Source organism: Sturnira hondurensis, unplaced genomic scaffold (assembly GCF_014824575.4).
Source record: "Sturnira hondurensis isolate 20B ecotype Veracruz unplaced genomic scaffold, ASM1482457v3 Scaffold0008948, whole genome shotgun sequence".
In the NCBI taxonomy this organism is placed as follows: domain Eukaryota; kingdom Metazoa; phylum Chordata; class Mammalia; order Chiroptera; family Phyllostomidae; genus Sturnira; species Sturnira hondurensis.
In genome coordinates, this window is record NW_028081579.1 from 4289097 (window position 1) to 4310098 (window position 21002).

General features: G+C 37.8%; 1 protein-coding gene across 2 annotated transcripts in view; it reads right to left on the bottom strand.

Annotated features, from left to right (window-relative positions):
* Positions 1-15852, bottom strand: part of BRMS1L (BRMS1 like transcriptional repressor) — a 32763-nt gene extending 16911 nt beyond the window's left edge. Inside the window, exons 1-4 of one of the 2 annotated variants that reach the window (XM_037056440.1) lie at positions 15506-15852; positions 10297-10387; positions 6087-6214; positions 3911-3990 (exon numbers count right to left, since the gene is read on the bottom strand). In XM_037056440.1, coding sequence (XP_036912335.1) covers positions 3911-3990; positions 6087-6214; positions 10297-10387; positions 15506-15647 — 441 coding nt within the window. In that variant the 5' untranslated portion in view covers positions 15648-15852. The remainder of the gene's footprint in view (positions 1-3910; positions 3991-6086; positions 6215-10296; positions 10388-15505) is intronic. The other variant, XM_037056441.1, reaches the window with a different exon arrangement.
* Positions 15853-21002: the final 5150 nt, after the last annotated feature.

The window sequence follows — 21002 nt, forward strand, 5'->3', positions numbered from 1 at the left end:
TTATGTAGAATGAGATATCTGCACAGCTCCAAAGGACTTTTCCCCCATACATTTATTAATCACAATGAGAAAAAAGTTTATGTAGAGAAACCTGGAAGACACCACTTAAATCAAGTGATCAAAAGTGTACATTACCCATAATGGTACATATCAAAAGTGTGCACTGCCTGACAGAATTCAAAGAGAAAAACATGGTGTCACTGCTGTGATATTGCTACCAAAGATGCAAACCCTGGCTCTAATCAGAAAGAAATAGCAGAGCAATTTATTTATTTTTTTGACCTATTCATTTTTTTTATTTGTCTAATCTGATTTGGAGTTGTTTTTTTTAATGTTTGAATACAGTTATCTCCATTTTCCCACCACTGCTTTCCCCTGCCCCACCCACTACCACCTCATACCCTCAACCTACCCCCTTGGGCTTTGTCCATGGGTCCTTTACACAAGTTCCTCAACAAGACTTTCCCTTCTTTCCCCCATTATTCCCCTCCCATCTCCCCTCTTGGTTACTGTCAGTTTGTTCTTAATTTCACTGTCTCTGCTTGTACTTTGCTCGCTTGTTTGTTTTGTTGATTAGGTTCCACTTATAGGTGAGATCATATGGTATTTGTCTTTCAGCACCTGGCTTATTTCACTTGGCATAATGTTCTCCAATTCCATTCATGAAATAGCAAAGCAACTTAAAATTGAGTTGTGTTCTACAAAGTAACTAGCCTAAAATTTTCGAAAATGGAAAGATTACAAAAGTCAAGGGAAGACTGAGTTATTGCTCCACAGTGAAGGAGACTAAAAAAGGCATAACAGCTAAAAAGCAATGACAAAGACAGTATTTGATTCTCAACTAAATGTCTCTGGTATGAAGGGTGCTACTGGGACTACTGCAACTTACATGGAGCCTGAGGACTGGATGATAGCATCGTGTCAGTGTACGTTTCCTGGTTTTGACGACTGTAGTGTGGTTATGTAAGAGAATGTCCCCTCATCCATCTGCAGTATGTGTTACAGCATTCAGGGGTGGTGAGTCATCATGTTATGAACTCACTCTTGTAGTCACCAAAAAAAGTTCTTTTGTACTTTCTTTAAATTTTTCTATGACACTGTTAAATATATACATACATAATATATATGATTGTATATATTATTTATATTGTCTTTATTTTATATTTTATACATTATACATTATTTAATAATGGTATATTTATATATTACTTTATATATTGTTATTTTACATATGCACATTGTATATTATGTATTTCATTTTTATGTGTAATTTGTTATTTATAGAATAAAACACATATTATATATATATAGTATATATTTATATATATAATGACAAGGTGTACTAAACACTCATAAAATTGATGACTGCATTCTTAAATATATACTTTTATAGGAGAGAAAAACACAGACTATTCCTAAGTCACAAATCTTGAAATAAAATTAAAGGCAGTGTGAGAATTAAAAATTAAATCCCACTTGTAAACATAGAAATAAAATTTCTAAATAAAACAGCAAACGAATCTGTAATGCACAAGAAAAAAAATAATTCCAAGAATCCAAAGATGGTTTAGCATTAGAAAATCCATTAATAGCCTTGGCTAGTGTGGCGCAGTGGATTGAGCACCAGCCTGCAAACCAAAAGACACATGCCTGGGTTGAGGGTGAGAGGCAACCAATCAATGTTTCTCTCCTATCTCTCCTACATCAATAATTCTTTCCCTCTTTCTCCCTCCCTTTCCCCACCTCTAGAAAATAAATCAGACCTTTAAAATATGTAGGCCACCACGTTAATATATTAAGAGCAAAACACCATGACTAACATAATAGATCAAACAGCACATTTAATAAAATCTAACAATTATTCACAGTAAGAATCCTTAGAAAACAAGAAATATGAGTGAATTTCCTTAACTTGATAAAAAGAGTATTTACCAAAACGTAACAGTAAGTATACGTATTGAAAAACTACTGGAAGCATTCCCTTAAAATCAAGAACACACGATGATCTGCTGTCACTAGTTCCATTCCACGCTGCACTGGGGGTCCTATCAGTGTCCGTAAGACAACAAAAACAAGCAACAGGAAGGTCAGATCAGAAGAAATAAACTATGTCATTACTCATAAATGACACAGTCTACATGGAAAAAAATCTAAGTATCTGTAATGCAATTATTAGGATTAAAAAGAGAGGTAAATAAGGTTGGATATATTATCAATACACAAAATTACAGCAGCAGAAAATAATAAGCAATTTTTAAGAAGATCTTACTAAACAACAAAACTTTTTTAAACTATAACAATTGTGAGCCCTGGCTGGTGTGGTTCAGTAGACTGAACACTGGCCTGCTAACCAAAGGGTCACCAGTTCAATTCCCAGTCAGGGCACATGCCTGGGTTGCAGGTCCCCAGAGCTTGAGAGGCAACCACACAAGTGATGTTTCTCTCCCTCACTTTCTCCCTCTCTTCCCTTCTCTCTAAAGATAAATAAATAAAAGATGTTTTAAAAGTGCTTAAAATAAATTTTTAAAAAATTGTGAGAAGAAAAAGAACAAGGTTAAAATTACCAGGTTAGTGAGTTACTGAGACTTACTAGATGGAAAGCTGTAAAAAGATATTGTGATACTGGTGAGAAAATAAACAAACAGATCAACGGAACAAATGAAAAAAGCTAGAAACCAACCATCACATGTGTGGACATTTGATTTTTTTTTAAAAAAAGAGAACGTGCTGATTAATGAGGAAACAATGGGGTATATAAGAGTGTTGACATTATCTATCCATGTGCAAAAAAATTAAATTAGATCCATATATTATATCACTCACAAAAAGTAATTAAAGGTAGTGTATTGATGTAAATGTTAAAAAGCAAATTTTTGACTTTCAAAGGAAGACACATTTTTTTAACCTCAAAGCGGGGGAGACAAAGTACATATCATAAAGGCAAGATGGTAACTTCAACTACATTACAATGTAAAAGACTTTTGTTCAGCAAGTCTTCAAAAGAGTGAAAAGACATCCCATTGTCTGGATAAAAATATTTGCAAAACATATAACCAGCAAGACACTGCTGTACAGAATACAGGAGGAACCTCTACAGTCAATGAGGCAATGACCAGCAACCCAAAATAAAGGAACAGGAACACGCAAAATACGTGAACAGGCACTTCTTAGGAAAGAAAACTCAAGCAGCCAGTAAACATCAAAAACACGCTTATTTTACATTTTAATTTTTTATTTATTGATTTTTAGAGAGAGGGGGGAAGGGGGAAAAGGAGAAGGGAAGAGAGAGAGAAAGAAACATCGATTTGCTGTTCCACTCATTTATGCATTCATTGGTTGCTTCTTGTATGTGCCCTGACTGGCAACCGAATTCTCAACCCCAGCATTGGGATGATGCTGTAACCAACAGAGCAACCCAGGCAGGGCAGCACTGCTTTTTAAATGTTACTCAAAATAAATAGAACGTATGGACATATATATCTATTTTTGTGATAGAGAATTATGCCCAAAGACGTGAAAATAGTTAGAGAATTAGAAATTGATAACATAGTCCAACATTATAACTGTACTACTGGATATGCATATTTGACTCTTAACTGGCATATTACACTAATTATACTAATACTTTTAGTGATGCCAGATGAAATAATCATTACAAAGTCTTTTTCAGGTAACAGCTGTAAACCTTCTAAAATTATCTTAGTTCTTTTCTATGGTGTGTCTCTTTGTGTCTTATTTCCAATACAGCTTCCAGTACAACGGTATTTAAAAAAACAAACAAAAAAATTCACACAAGTCATAAGCTAAAGTATTTAATTTTGTTTTAACTCATTTTACTTTTTTAATTTCTGCACTCAGAAAAGGCTTGAAGAAATGAAATTAGCTTAAAAGTTAAGCAAAATAATAGTACCTCACAATGCTGGCGAGAAGCTTGAATTTCACATTCATATTTGTTCTTTACAGATTCTAAGCAGAGCTCTCTATAGATTCCTGCAACCAAACACAATTATTCTGATTATGTCAGCAACGACTAGCTTCATTATCACTTCCCTACAGGAATTGTCCTAACTGGATTTCGTAAGATGAATCAAGAAGAAATGGACCAGTGATTCTAACTTTATCTTTAAACTCTAAAAACAAAAAGGTTCAGTTAAGCATGTATCATAGAAGATTAGAGAACTAAGAGTTTAAGAGCGCAAAAGAAACTATACTGCAAATTTTAGTTCTTATCCCATTCTTCTAAAAAATACTCCTAAATGTTTGCTAGAGAAGGAGCAAAATGAAAATAAAACTCTTTTCCTATGAAAAACAATTTCTGAGGACTCATAATGGAAACAGAGTCCATAAACTCTGATTTCATTAATCATATATAAAACAACTCAATTCCATAGCCATCAAAAACCACAATCTTTAAACTATTATTTATTTTTAGAGTTCAGGTTGGAAGGTGGCAATGAGGTAGGTGGGAGCTGAACCCACTTGCTCATCCACCCCACTGGGACACCCAGCCGATCTTCTGAAGGACAGGGTGAACAGCAGAGTCCAAAGCTTCCAAGAGGATTAAATGTATAAACTGATAGAACAAAATCTGTGTGGTTTGCGTGCTCCTGACCAGGCTTTACCTGTAGGATGGATGCTCAGGAGAGTTTAACTTAGAGGTGCTAAGGCGACATGGCCATGCAAATATGCCATCACAAACATGGCACAGTGCTCTAGATGTGCACACTCAACTCTATGCCACAGCTGCCCCTAGAATGTCTTTCTTGCACAGTAAAGGCAAGAGACAGATATCTGGGAACTATGCCATTAGTAACACATTCATACACACTATTCTTCAGACATTCAAAAGGGAAGGCCACAGAGTAGAAAACTGAATAACTGACTCAAGTAATATTTCCTAAACATCCAGTAAGTCTCACTTAGTTCTTTCAGAATGTCAAAGAAAATTACAGACATGTTTAGTTTTAAGGGTGCACTAAACCAATATGCAAAGACAGCAAGCAAGATGATTATCACATCATCTACCTTAATATTTAATATTAAGCACTTAAGAATAAAATTTGGATTAAGGTGAGTTTAGTAACAAGGAGAAACTATTATCAACAATGCCTGTGGTACAATAAGTACATAGATCAATTTGTGTCCAACAAAGAAAATAATCAGCATCTTTATTAATCGAAACTGTTTTCAGTTTGACTATAAAAAAACGATCTTTCAATGGATATATCCCTTGTAGTGAGTGACAGGACGCAATTCTGAGGCTGGATTCCAGTGACAGACAAAAGAGCACATTTTAATCATACAAATAGAGGATAGTATATTTTCATTTATGCATAGCCACAAATGAGTAAACAATCTTATCAAAATTAAAAATTATCATTAAATTATTTGGTTGATGGCTAATGCCCTGTCCTCTGTATCTTAATCAAATGCTTTTTAATTTTATAAATAAAAAAATCCTTATCCCCCTGACAGGCAAAAACTACTAAGAGTATTTAAATTGAACCTTAATTTATCTAATAGGAAATCAAACTGTGACAGTAACAGCATCTCTTAATGAAACTATCATGGCTCCTAATTGTTTCACATGTGGAAGTATTTTTTTAAATATATTTTATTGATTATGCCATTACAGTTGTCCTATCCCCCCCTTCATTCCCCTCCACCCTGCACACTCCTCCCTCATCATTCCCCTCCTTTAGTTTATGTCCATGTGTCACAAGTTCTTTAGATTCTGTATTTCCCATACTATTCTTGCCCTCCCCCCTGTTTATTTTCTACCCACCACCTATGCTACTTATGCTCTGTACCTTCTCCCCCCTCTCCTCCTCCCACTCCGTGGAAGTATTTTCTCAACAGCACTGTGAGCAACGTTGGGGCTTTTTGTCTCTTCGATCCCCCACAGCAGCAGGGAAAAGCAAGAGGTATTGGATAAAGAACTGTGGGCTGACTGACAGTGAAATACTCTGGTCAGTGTAAACATATTTTTAATGCCAATTAACAACAAATGTTCACTTGACAAACACCTTTTAAATCTATGAAAAGTTCATATTCTACTATATGAAAAAGATGTTTCACTTTCCTACCTGCTACCTTTGTACGAATTTGCATATTTTCTTGTAAAGTTGCCAGTGGTTCCAAATATTCTGGTGCTTTTCCAGCTATGACTTCTTGTAGTTTTGCATCCACCTGACTTAATCGTTCTTTATAAAGTCTTAACAAAGCAAAAATTAAGATATTAATTTTAAAAGCTCAACAAAGGGTAATAATTTACCATTTTTAATCATTATCTCTTCCTCACAATCATATTCTAATAACCTACCAAAATGTATTTTTTACCTGTTCTTAAGTTAAAAACTCAATACATTATTTGACTTTATGTACTTAGTCACAAAATCAGTATTTTTCTACTGTTTTTTAGGCATATCACTCCTTAACGGTTAATTCACAATACAATAAAATACAACTGAAATAACTACTTTTTGGCATCCTAAATTTCTGGGTTTAACTGCATAACAATAAACCGATTATAAGAGAAAAGTCTGTTAGCATTGAGTTTAAAAGAAATAAAGAAATCATTTTGAACTCAAAGATATTACTAGTTGTCAAAAGAAATAATTCCCTGGCTTCTCTCCACCTTTCCTGAAAAGGAGTCAATAGTACAATATTTAGCCTACTTGATTTAAAGAAAACAATAAAGAGGAAGTAGAATGACGAAGGTAAAACCAACAATACTATAAGAAGTAGAAAAACTACACAACTTGTGACCTGGCATAACCCAGTTCATCCGGATCACAACTGTAGACACTGTAACAAAATGAACTGTCCCATGGATGGGGAACGAAAACGGGACAGGGATTCCTGTCGCTGTATTGGAGTCCCCATACAATATTCTAACTTGCCAACTAGTATACCAACACCTTTAGCTTATCAAAGATGGAGTATGTGAGACAGCTCAAGATTTATTTTTGGCAATAATTGTGCAGGACAGAACTCTTTAACAGGAAAACATTTACATTGTCGTTCTTTATGAAAGATGCTTTTAATCCTCATTTTGCAGCATTTCAAAGATACCCTAAAAATTTCAAAGCAGCTTAACAATTTAAGATCATTTTGTAAATTCTTTTTTTGCCATTTATTATTTTTTTCATAGGTGAGGAATATGTCATAATGTCACAAGGACAACGTGCAGTAACTTCCAAAAGAAACCACTGATTAAGCTTGTAGGTGTTAGTACAACTAGCAGTAGGCTTTTGAAAATATGGTACTTGGCTTTCATATAAAACTGCTTTTTCCTTTTGAAAATATAAAGCAATACAATTAAGATAATCAGTATTTTCTATAGTTGATCATTATAATTAGCATAGAGGTTTATATAATGATTCTGAAGGCATAAAGTGAGTTTGTGTGTTATAAAAGGGAAAAAATAATCTGAGTTAACTGCCAAAATAATACATTATCTTGTCTGGGTTTAATTTCTCTGTAAGTGCTGTGTGCGAACCGAATGCGCCACTGGAGCTCCCTGGAATAAATTTTTCTAAACTCAAAATACAATGATAAACAAATGTGTAAAGTCAGAAAAGTGTAACACAGTACTTCTACTTTTTAAAATTATAAATACAGCAGGTCCTCAAATTAACAGTTTCATTCAATGTCATTTTGTTGTATCATTGATGAGGTACCATAGAAACTTAACTCTTGTTTATATCAATTAGCCCATGATAAAACTGGTTTTGTTATATGTCATTTTGCTTAAAGTCAAAGAACTTATTGATGACACTGAGTAAGGACTTACTGTACAATTTTAAGCAAAATGATAAAATGTGATACAAAGGATGAATATACCTACAAACACCAAACTTACATAAAACACTGGTAAGTCATCCTAAATAGGTGAACAGAATCTTGAATGAAGATGGTATGTGAATTAACAATCTTCAACTAACTACTCGTAAAAGAATAGATTTCTCAAAACCTGTGTAATTTCTACGGTATTGAAATTCAAATATAAACTCATCAAAGTCAAGAATCATGAGTCCCTCAGCAACAGTACTAGTCAGAGTAGATACTTAATGTTTGTTGGACACTGAACATCGAAATGAATGGCAACTTGGGTGGTATGAGTTCCTCTATTCTTTTAAGGAGGTGGAAGAACTCGCTTTCCACCTCTGAACAAACTGCAAATGGTGAATTTTTCGCCTTATGAAAGGAGTGCTATTGTGCCCTGTGGTGACAGAACAGGAGAAGCAGGATAATTGCATTACATTATTACTATTATTATTATCATATCAGTTTATTTTCCACCTCTTCTAAAGAGGATTTGAGGCAGCTTGCAGAAATACACAGCATAAAAATAACAAACAAGGCAACTAGGACAAAACAAAAAAAATAAGATAAATATAAACCAGGTGCAAAGATTAATTTTTTCCTGTAACATATTTCTGGATACCAATTCCTTGAGAAAGAATCCTATTAAATAATGGTAATGGGTCTACTTTTAATACTTTCAGAGCTGAACAAAACTGGCAAGAGTAGCTGGCTGGTGGTCATGGTGAGTCACGAGAAAGCAAAAATCAAGGCCACTGCCAGCCCCAAGATGAAAAAGATCAGGCTTAATGCCTGAGTAGCTGCAAAATTTTCCTATGTAATGTATTATACTAGAGCTTTACAGTAACTTTCATTTCTTGGATAACCATTAAATAAACTTTAAAAGCTTAATAAGGATATCTTAATTAAGTGTCTGAGAATTACTTATTTGTGAATTACTTAATGCTAAATAGAAAAATACAAATTTGCTTCCTCTTTTCCACAATGATCTGGATGAACTCTTCATGTTTCCCAAATAATGGATTCTTTGGGGATCTAAACTCATTTTAATTTAAAATTAATAATGTAAACGTTTAAAATAAGAAAATGATACTATGTTTTTTAAAGCCAAAATTTTAAACTTTGAATGGATTTGAACTGTTTATATTAACATGTTACACCAGCATGGGCATTCTCGCTACATTCATCTCTACTACCGATGAAAGTCAACAGCAGAAATGGCATAAACAACAGGTTTCATAAAGCACACAAATCTGTCCCATTTTAGTCTGGCAACTGCAGATAGGAAATGAGTTTTCATCTCTCCTTTGGGCTTCTCTAGGTAAGTGGTCGGGGGAAAAAAAGTAGCAAAATTATGAAGAAATTACACACTGAAGAGACTTCACTCATGGAAGATATCTATACTCTCAAAAGGTTCTCTCATTTATAATTCCTAACACAGAGCTATGCCCCAGGGCCATGCCAGCAAATTCCAAAGATAAGCACATGACTGATCTCACTGTTAACCATGGGATGTCTTCATCTATTCTTTTACTCCCATTTTTCCCTCTCCCCAAATTACTGTCGGTCTGTGAGGAGGAGGAAAATAAGAAAACCTTTAATATTTTTAAAAATATATGTATCAGCATCTATTTTGTTCTCTCGAATCCCTGGAGCCTATTCTCGTCTTACCAACTTTACGAAAGAGCTCTGGCATCATAAAGGGGGAAAGGGAGTGTGGAGGGAAGTATCTAATAAGCAGCCACTGCATGCCAAGCAAGTAGCTAAGAATTTAATACACTGCTCTTTCAATAATAAAGAAGCTATTATTGTACTGCTTTAATCTGTTGAGAAAGCCTAGATATGGAGCCTGTGTTCTTTCTACTCCCCCACATGTCCTCCAAAGTTATGTGTCTTAGTGGAAAGACTATCATATCACTAGAAGGCAGAAAGCCTGGCTTAATTTATCACTGTCTGATGAACTATGGCCAAATCAGCCTCTCTGAGCATCAACTTTCTCACGGGTAAAAGCAGCGAAGACTATCCCCCAACTTTACAGAGCTGCTGCAAGAAGCAAACTAAATAACACAAGTAAAAACATATAGCCAATGTTAAGATTCAAACAAAAAACACTCAGCCATCTTTGGGAAGTATTCTCCCTTATTCTCAGATTTTTAAATGCTACTACCCTTACCCAACTATTTAGCAAAGGAAAAAATGAAGCAGACTAGACCAAAGTGTGCAACAACCCAGTGAAAACATTTTAATGAACATCCACATGGAAATCTTATTATATTCCCCCACAAACTGCCTCAAAACCTTCGGTGGAGTTAATAAGGTCTGAAACAGGTGAACAAGAGTGGAAGCCTCTTTCAGATCAATCAGTCACACAACATACAAAGAAGAAAACAGTTCGGAGTGAATATTTCTTAGTATACACGTGACATGGTTGAGATTCCGTGACAAGGATCTCCTAAAGTCACTACTTACTGATCCTTGAGATCCGTAAACTGTTTTTCAAGATTGGACATTTCATCTAAACATTCCATTCTTCTTCTTTCACAGTCTTCATCATCCATTTCTGTTAATAAAAAGAGAAATATAAAAAATAAAATTAGTTTTATGCTCCAAATATCTACTATTTAATTCAAATGTTAATTCAAATAGGAAAAACAAAAGGAAAAAAACTGTAATATGAAGTTAAATGTGCCATACCTATATTATAACTTAAGAGAAAATAATATTTATCCAAAATAATTTTCGAGACTTCCGCCAAGATGGAGGCATAGGTGGAAACACTGTGCCTTCTCCCACAACCAAGTTTGAATACAAGAAAGGTTTAATAAACAAAGACGCAGCCAAAGAATAGAAAATTGAACTATACCGAAGTCCAACAACAATGAACCGTTCCACCGGACCGGTAAGAGGGGCAGAGCCAGCAGCGGAGCAGGGTCGGAGCACGGTCTGGCTGGAAAGATCCCCCAACCCAGGCACTGTAGCAGCCAGGGAAGACTGACCCAGTGAGGGAGCGGGACAGACTGACCTTGATCACACATTCACGCGCAGATAAACCAACAGAGGAATGACCAGTGAGACGAACTGCGCAGGCCCCAGTGGGCGAACCCAGTGAGCGCGCAAGGTGGCGGGCTGACCGCAGTCGCACATTCCCGTGCAGTGGGACGGACTCGCAGCCCGGGCAGCGGGAGGAGGCAGACGGAAGCGCCATTGCTTTCCTTTGACCCCGCCCCCAAATACAGCGTCACAAACCAGCGACTGAGTTGCCCTGCCCAGGTGAACACCCAGAGCTCCGCTCCTCATACGTAACAGGCACAAACAGTCCAAAATATGGCTCAAGAAGAACTCAAAGCCCCAGAGCTGATAACTCTAAGCAACCAAGAAATAGCGAGCCTCTCAGATGCACAATTCAAAACAGTGGTGATCAGGATACTCACAGAACTGGTTGATTATAGTCACAAATTAGAGGAACATATGAAGGCTAAACTAATTGAAATGAAGGGAGATGCACAGGAAACCAATAGTGATGAAAAGGAAATGGAGACTCAAATCAATGGAGTGGACCAGAAGGAAGAAAAAAATGACAAAACAGAAAAGAATGAAGAAACAAGAATTCAAAAAAAAATTAGGAGAGGCTTAGGAACTTCCAGGACATCTTTAAATGTTCCAACATCTGAATTATAGGGGTACCAGAAGGGGGAAAGAAACAGCCACGAGTGGAAAACTTATTTGAACAAATAATAAAGGAGAACTTCCCCAGTCTGGCAAAGGAAATAGACTTCCTGGAAATCCAGGAAGCTCAGAGAGTGCCAAAGAAGTTGGACCCAAGAAGGAACACACCATGGCACATCATAATTACATTAGCCAAGATGAAAATGAAGGAGAGAATCCTAGAAGCAGCAAGAGATAAGCGGACAGTCACCTACAAAGGAGTTCCCATCAGACTGTCAGCAGATTTCTCAAAAGAGACCTTACAGGCAAGAAGGGGCTAGAAAGAAGTATTCCAAGTCATGAAATCCAAAGACCTACAGCCAAGATTGCTTTATCCAGCAAAGCTTTCATTTAGAATGGAAGGACAGATAAAGTGCTTCTCAGATAAGATCAAATTCAAGGAGTTCATCATCACCAAGCCCTTATTATATGAAATGCTAAAGGGACTTATATAAGAAAAAGAAGATGAAAAATATGAACAGTGAAAGGACAGGAAACTCACAATTATTAACAAGCACACCTAAAACAAAAGCAAACCAAGAGGACAGCTAGATCAGGATCGGAACAATAGAAATGAAGAACACGGGGAGGATTAGCAACCGGGGAGTGGGAGGAGGAGAGCAGGGGAGAAGGTACAGAAAATAGCATAGACAGTAGGTAGAAAATAGATAGGGGGGAGGGCAAGAATAGTAGGGGAAATATAGAATCTAAAGAACTTGAGACACGTGGTCATAAACTAAAGGGGGGGGAATGGTGGGGGAGGGGATGTGCAGGGTGGAGGGGAATGAAGCGGGGGAATAGAACTGTAATGGTATAATCAATAATATATATTTAAAAGTTTTTAAAAAATAAAAACAAAAAAGAGAAATAAATAAAATCTTGAAAAAAACACAAAATAATTTTCAGTATAGGTTCTAACCTAAAATACAGATAAGAGTTAAAACTCTCTACAGCAGTCTCTACATCTTCTTTTTTTATTCGTTTTAAAATTACTTTAAAGAGGACATTAAGCTCTGACTATAAAGCAATTAACCCACTTTTGGTTAGTTTTCCACCAACTCAACCAGAACTTAAGCACCAGAATGATTATGTTCCTTAAAGGTTAATATTGCTCAAAAACACTTTTGGAATCTTTCAGAACTGCTCACGTGGCTGATCTCACTGTTAACCAGAGGATATCCCCATCTCCTATTCTTTTATTCCCATTGTTCCCCCTCCACAAATTACTGTCAGTCAGTGAGGAGGAGGAAAATGAGAAAAACAAGCAAACTTTTTAAAGAAAGCAACTGTTAATTACCAGGTCTGTCCTATATTCCGTATCTTCTATTCCTACATCACATATATGCAACACATCAAAATAACTAAAGTGTAAAGTTAATCTAGATCATTTTTTAACATTCAGTGTTTTTTACATTAGTTTCAGGTGTCCAACATAGTGTTTAGACAATCATATCCTTTACACAATGTTCTCCCAATATTTCGAGTACCTACCCAGCACCATATATGGTTATTACAATATTATTGCCTATATTCCCTATGCTGTATTTTACATCCCCATGACTATTTTTTAACTGCCAATATTTACTTCTTAATTCCTTCACCTTTTTTACTCAGTCCTCCAACACCCCCGCTCTGGCAACCATCAGTCTGTAGAGAATTATCTGCATCTTGACATTCATCAGATAAAGATCAAACTATGAGAAAGAGTTAAATTACATTCCATTATTTTCATATAGCAAGGAAGTATATAATTCTCTTTTTAACTTTTCTAAAACATTTAAATTATGTCTGGCTTTTAATAGCATATTGTGCAGCTATTTAAAACTTGATCCCTCAATATGACTCACTCCCCAGTGTTTCTGGATAGAATTTTTTCTGTGCCTTCAGACCTGCTGAGTACCAAGGTTTAAGAACAAAACTATGGAAGTTGAACATATAAGACTAATGACAGAAAAGAGATGCTTTTACATGTAGTAAAACTGCACATTTTATTTTTACAACTTCTTTGCACTTAAAAGTTTGACTTACAGTTCAAATTATTATTACATTCTTGATGAATTAAGTTTTCTATTATTTTCTGGGATAGAATAAAACCCAGCAAAAAGTCACAACAGTTAAAATAAAAATTAGAGAGGAAGAATTTTAACCAATAGACGTCACTTTGAGAGATCCTAACTCCCATCAGAAAATACAAAGAACGCTTGAAAATAAAATATTTTACAGACCTAGGAAATGTATTCACATACAGACTAGATGTTCTTTCTCTGTATTCCTCACTTTTGAAATTTCACCTACTTTCATGGCTTGCCAGATGATGTCCAAATTACGCTTCCCATCTCAGGCAGGTTCCATGCCACATTTTCACCTGTCTGTTGGGCACACTTAACAAATTATACCACCAGTGCCTCAAAAGCAGCATGTCTGAAATGCTCTTATTTTCTATTTTTATCCCAAATCTTTCACTCTTTTGTTCATCCTATCAGTTTCTTTGCATTCATCAATCCTATTTTGTACTTTGAAAGAAAAGTCTTTTACATCTAGACTTTTTTCATTTTCTAGCTCAAATTCTTCTCCCAACCAAACTGGTTTTCTCGCTCTTTTGAATAAGCCTTGGCCTTTTGAATAAGCCTCTGGCCTCTGCACTCTTTCTTACAATCTCCCCCTATAGAAACACCTGACCATTACCACCCCAATCCAAATTCTACCCATTTTTCAAGATAATTAAGGCGATCCCACCTTCTTCAACTAGCCTTTACTGACCAGCTTATTTTGAAAAGATGTCCTGTGTCTCTGAATTCCTACAGCATTGTTTATAAGCATCATTTGGCAATTAATCAAGTGGTGACTTATGACAGCTTTTTAACTGAGATCATATCCTAACTATCTATTTACACTTCACACTGAGTTGTGCCCAATGCTGCACAAGGAAATACTCATAAATATTTATTTGTGGATGGGTAATACATTGATTGAAATTACATACTTCCATAGAGATTTTCTTTGAAAGGGAAACCTAAAAGGAATGTCAGAGTGATAACACACTGTCATCGACTTTTCATCAATCCTTGCTTTACATGGCCAAAATCAGCCCCCCAAAAAGAATATGCCGAGAAGGAAAAGAATCCAGGTAATCACAAATTCCACTTCTTTTTATTTTTAATAACGATCCCTAAAAAGTTTGCAAAATTGATTTGTAGTGTTAATCTGCCTCCTCCATAATCCCACGGCCCCCACTAAAAATGAAAACAAAACATCACTTGAAATAGCCTGAAATTAGAAAAGAATGCAGGGGAAAAAAGACGTGGAGAATCTCAAAGCTGCCAAAAATCAGCCAATCTATTCGCAAAAGAAGATTCCCAGATGACCCTTGATGTTGGGCCCTTCTCAGTCTTAAAAACTTCAGAGAGATGCTGTAAACAGGACAGCTCCTAAGTCAGCTCCGCTGCAAAAGCACTGATTGATGTGCACTGACAAGTTGACATGGGCGCTGAGGTTAATAAATTCTAAGCCTGCCAAGGTCTGGTACAAATCTAAGCTCAGCCCCGACAATCCACCTTATGTTGACAAGAGTTGCAAAGTGTAAAATAAGGAAAGAGGTCTTTGGTTTGGGAAGAGAAGCTTCCAGAGTCTCCCAGACGAGCTGCGGGACATTCCCCACTTCCGTGGATAGCCTGGGGTACTATCCCGAGGTTGCAAGGGCGGGTCCGACGGCCAGCAGCACTGCCCTGCGTCCCGGGCTAGGCAAGCCTAGGCACGCATCCAGCCCCACCCGGCCAGGCCAACAGGGACCCGCCTGGAGCCAGACTGAGCCCCGCTACGGTCCCGGTGTGGCCGAGGGCCCGCAGCCAGTCTCCGCCCCTTTCCCCTCTCCCCACCCTGCTCTCCAAGCTGGACGCAGCTGCCCGGCGTGCGGAGAGCGGCCTGTCGCTAGCCTGGCACGAGGACTCGGTTCCAGTCCCGCAGGGTTGCACACCTGAGCTATCCCCATCCTCGGAGACCGACGAGCTCTCCGTGTCCTCGTCCTCAGAGCTGCTCCCCTCATTTTCGGCGTAGTCCACCTCCATCTCATCATGATGGTTCGTCTCCTTCTTATCCCCACGGGAATGCACTGGCATTTTCCAGCCGCGCCGTCGCTTCCCACTCCCGGCGCCCAGCCCGGCCACTGCCGCTAAAATGTAGGGCGCACCTAACGCGCCGACCCTCCCAGCGGCCGAGCCCTTTCTGCACCCCTCAGCTCCTCCCCGGCTCCAGCCGGAGCCTCACAACCTAACACAGAGGTTCTGCGCTGGGAGCTCTGCCATTGGTAGAGGCGGTACCCGAGCCGGGGGGCGGGGCTTGCCCTGCTCAGGTACGGTTGGTTGCCTGTAATTACGGCGCGGCCTTACGATGTCTTTCGGGAGTTGTAGTCCTTACAGCTCAGACTTGCTTGGGCTGCTGGCTGGCAAGCTTCAATAGCCTTGATCACTTCTTCCGTCTGGACTTCAAGTCCCACAAGGCACGAAAGCTGACTGACTCGATCGCAGTTTATGAACTAAATAGAAACAGATTGTGCGAATTTAGTCTGTGTTTATTCTTTTCCCGCCAAGTAATTGTCCGTGCTCTCTAGCTATCTGTTACTGTCAGATGTGAAAAGGTGTTTTCCTCATCTTTGAGCCTAGGAGAACTGGAGAACGTCTCTACTACCTAAGCACCTTTATTACCATTAATAAACTATGTTGAGTTAGTAACTGCAGGCTATAACTTGCACTCTATGTTGCACACAAAAACAAAACAAAACAATTGTACACTGCTCTTGAAGCTTCTGCAATCAAAAATATAGAAGGAATTTTTTAAAGATTTTATTTATTTATTTATTTATGTTTAGAGAGATGGGAAGGGAGAAAAACATCAATGTGTGGTTGCTTCTCTTGTACATCCTACTGGATACCTGGCCCACAATCCAGGCATGTGCCCTGACTGGGAATCCAACCAGCAACACTTCAGTTTGCAGGCCATCACTCAATCCACTGAGATGCACCAGCCAGAGCAGAAGGAAGTTTTATCTTGGCATTTCAAATAATATTTTTTTCACTTATACCAAATATGGCTGAAAGATGTCACTAGTCTTTATTTAACTTCAGTTTTCTATGAAAAATACTTATTTGACTTAATGAAATGATATATTTCCTCAATGAGAGGGATGACGCACAAGGTAGATTCAATAAAAATCACAATCATAATAACCAAAATCAGTGGACCACATTTACTGTGTATCAGGTGTCCTGGTAAGCTCTTTACATGGGTTATACTGAATTTTATTCTCAACTTAATAGCTCTGGGGTAGGTGTTATTATTATCTCCATTTTACAAACGAGGAAATGATTTGCAGACAAGTCTAAAACTGTACTTTATCCATTATAAAGGCAGAGGCTCTTCTTAAAGTGCCATTTTGCCATTGAAAGACATTTGATAGAATATTGTGGATTTTATAGCATTTTATTTTCAAACACGAGGTCCAAAGACATTTTATGGAAGATGGTAAGGACATGCAGATATAACTGCATTGAAGTTAGATTTAGAATTTAGTGACAGAAAACATTTCAAGGGCTATCCATCTCCTGCAGGATAAAATCCAAAGTAAGGGGCTTTTATTATCTACTGTCAGCCTACTTCTCTTCTTACTATATTCTTCAAAACTGAACCTCTCAGTTGCTAAATACCCAAACTATTTCCCATTTCAATCTCTCTGTACATCCTATTCTCTCTGTATCCCTCTTCCACTCCTTTTGTTTTTTAAAGCCACTTTCTTGACAACACATACCAGCAGCAGCGCCTCCACCATTCAGTACACACTCAGGTTCTTTCAGGCTACTCTATACTTTGTACTTGTTTCTATCACGTTGTATGGTGTGTCGTTCAGTGGATGCAATTTCAAAGGCATGTGGTAGTCAGGCAGGTAAAGTTAAAAGATGGAAACTGGAAGGGTATGCGTATATGCACATACATTATGTGAGTATTGTGGACTAAATGGGGCAGGGGCTTGGCGCTCCACCCCATTGTTACTACATAAGAATTCTGGCCTAGATGTTAGACATTACAATTTTCAAGAGGAAATGGAAATTTATATCTCTATGTGAAATATCCAAAATTGTAAACATTAGCTCAACTGTGGTTTTAGTTTGGTTTGGTTTCTTGAACTCCAGACCATAGAAAAACAACTGTGTGTAAAATCCCAACCTCTTTGAATCGCTGTTATATCAGCAGGTAGCAGAGTGTGTGCTAAATAGTAACAAGAGCTTCGATTTTTGGTGACTCTTTTTTTTTGGTTGCACAACACTGACTATACTAAAAACCACTGAACTGTACATTTTTAAAAAGTTTTTATTTCTCTTTAGAGACAGGGGCAGGGAGGGAGAGAGGGAGAGAGACATTGATGTGTGAGAGATATATCAATCAGCTACATCCTGCACAACCTGGACCACAACCCAGGTACATGCCCTGACCAGGAATCAAACAAACTCATGACTTTTGGGTTTGCAGGCCAGCACTCAGTCCATTGAGCTATACCAGCCAGGGCTCTGGTCACTCTTTATGTGCCAAGCACTGTTATGGGCTGTAAGTGCACGAATTCATTTAATCCTTATAACTACTCTTTGAGGTAGATATGATTATGCCTTCCACTTTGCAAATGAGGAGACTGAGGCACAGAGCACTTAGATTACTTGGTCAAGGTGACATGGCTAATAAGTAAGAGATTCAGGCTTGAATTTGGGTAGTTTGATATCAGAATCTGCACTCAAACACAGCAGACAGTGCACATTTTGTAGGTGCTTCCCATGCGTCAGCTGTTCAAAGAAAAACAGAACAAAGTTGAATATAAACCATAGATTCTCACCCTGGTTCTGCTAATAACCAGACAAATACAGGTGGTAAACCACATAATCTCTGGTTAGTTGTAAAATGAGAAGGTTTCATTCCATTATCTTTAACTTCTCTTCCAGCTCTAAAATTCCTGTGATCCTTATATCTGTGTTTCAGACAGACAGATAACAGGAGATTATGCAGTTGGAGCTGAATGACAATGTTTTGTTTAAAAGGAGAGTTTCTCTCCTCTCTCACCAAACGTGTTTTAGAAAAGATGCGTAAGGAATGTAGCCAGAACCATAAGGGAATATATATATAAGGCTGGAAAAGAATATTGTCAATTTAGAAAATACAAATTAAAAACATGAAAACAGAAAGAAGTTTCTGAGGCAGTTAAAGAGGTAGTATAGTGCCTTACATTTACGTAGCCCTTCATATTTTACACAGAGCTTACCCCATCATTATACATTTTAATTCTCACTTTTATTATTTATCAGGAGCCCTCTAGAACTCATGACCAGTCATCAGCAAAATCCACTGTATCTTTACCTTCTCCCCGAACAGTCCCTTAACTTTCTTGTTCTCAAGGAAATATGGCTGTCTCCTAGGACCCTTCTTCCTTTGCCGCCCTCCTCCCACTTGTCTTGTCTTGAAGTAGGTATGCTGCTGGTCCTGCTTGTTCCTTTCGGACAATCTTCCCTTGTTCCTCCCTGAAAACGTTCAGTTTGTCCTCAGGATATATCACACGGTATCTATACTGTCATCAACATACCCCAAGGTCAGCCCCCCCTTATTGTTTTGAATATTTTAGCCCTTGGTTCATTCATTCCAATGCTCTGCCTATCATAATGCCTTTTATTTATTTATTTTTAGAGAGAGGAAAAGAAAGAGAGAGAGGGAGAAACATCAATGTGTGAGAGAAACATTGATCAGCTGCTGCCTCTGGCACATGCCTCAACCAGGAATCGAACCTGCAAGATACGTTCCCTGACCAGGAACTGAAACAGCGACCCCTTGCTTTGCAGGACAACACCCAACCAACAAAGCCACACCAGTCAGGGTCTGACTTTGGTGTTTTTGATTGCCATTCATGGATACATACTATGTTGTATGTTTGCATCCATAAATAATATGTAGGGTTGCTTAAACATAATGGTTTAACGGGCTCATACATACATAACATGCTACAACTTCCTTGTTCCTTAACAATGTTTCTGAGATTTATCCATTGTGATATGGGTAGCTCTACTCCAGTTATTTTAACCTGCTCTAAGGTACTCCTTTGAGTCATATATATTCCATTTAGTGAATATTAAAAATTTACCCATTTACCTGTCAATGGACATTTAGATTGCTTCAGTTTTTTTCATTATAAAAGTAGTTGCCTCAATGAGTATTATGTATGTATCTTTGGGGGCATATGTCTGAAGATTTTAGGTAAGAGGTCTCCAAAGTGGAACTTTTGTAATGCAGGGAGTTTATCCTGGGGGCAAGAAAAAAGATATTAAAATTTCCATTTATATAATTTTCAATTTCATATTTGTTTGGGAAAGTAGATATAGGGAAGCAGCTAGAAATCCATTTATTACTCTCATTCATGCTCACTAAGTTCTTCGTGCCCCATTGTTTTTTAACCAGCAGATCTTGCTTCTGAAGGGAAGCAAACTTAAATCCAATCACTACCACAAGGTGGAGCTGAGACATCATCTGTAAAATCAACAAATCTTGTTTCTGTCTCAGACCCATGCTGGTAGCTGGAAAAATAAGTCAGAAGACCAGAGACAGCAACTAATAACTAGTACTCAAAATCAGAGTGAATATTTTTTAAAGATTTCATTTATTTATTTTCAGAGAGAGGGGAAGGGAGAGAGAAACATTAGTTGGCTGCCTCTCACAGGCCCCCAACCAAGGACCTAGCCCACAACCCAGGTATGTGCCCTGACTAGGAATCGAACCAGCAAACTTTAAGTTCACAGGCCAGCCAGGGCCAGAGTGAATGTTTTAATTATTCAAACTAAAGGGACTTTAGGGACCTACATGACAACTAGATGAGACCGTTTTTTGTTTTTTCTTCTCCATATTGGTGCTATTTTAGTATATGTGCTGCCAAAACATATGCAAGAAAGCACATAATTTTTTTTCTTTAAAGATTTTATTTATTTCTAGAGACAGGGGGAGGGAGGGAGAGAAACATCAGTGTGAGGTTGCCTCTTATGGACCCCCTACTGGGGACTTGGTCCACAACCCAGGCATGTTACCCTGGCTGGGAACTGAACTGTTGACCCTTTGGTTCACAGGTCAGCACTCAAGCCACTGAGCCACACCAGCCAGGCCAGCACATGATGTTTTGTTTTGTTGTTGTTTTTTAATTGAATAATTTGAAAGAGAGAAATATTGATTTCTTGTATGTGCCCTGACTGGGGATTGAACCCGCAACCTTGGCGAATCAGGAACATGATCTAACCAACTGGGGTCAGCCACCCAGCCAGGGTAAGGCCAATTTATAATTATACCAATTATATGACATGATTTTAATTATTTAAGAATGAAACAACCTAAAGCTGCTTGAAGTAGTCTATACACTGGTACAGGACCCATTCTTGTATTGTGTACATAAATTAGTTATG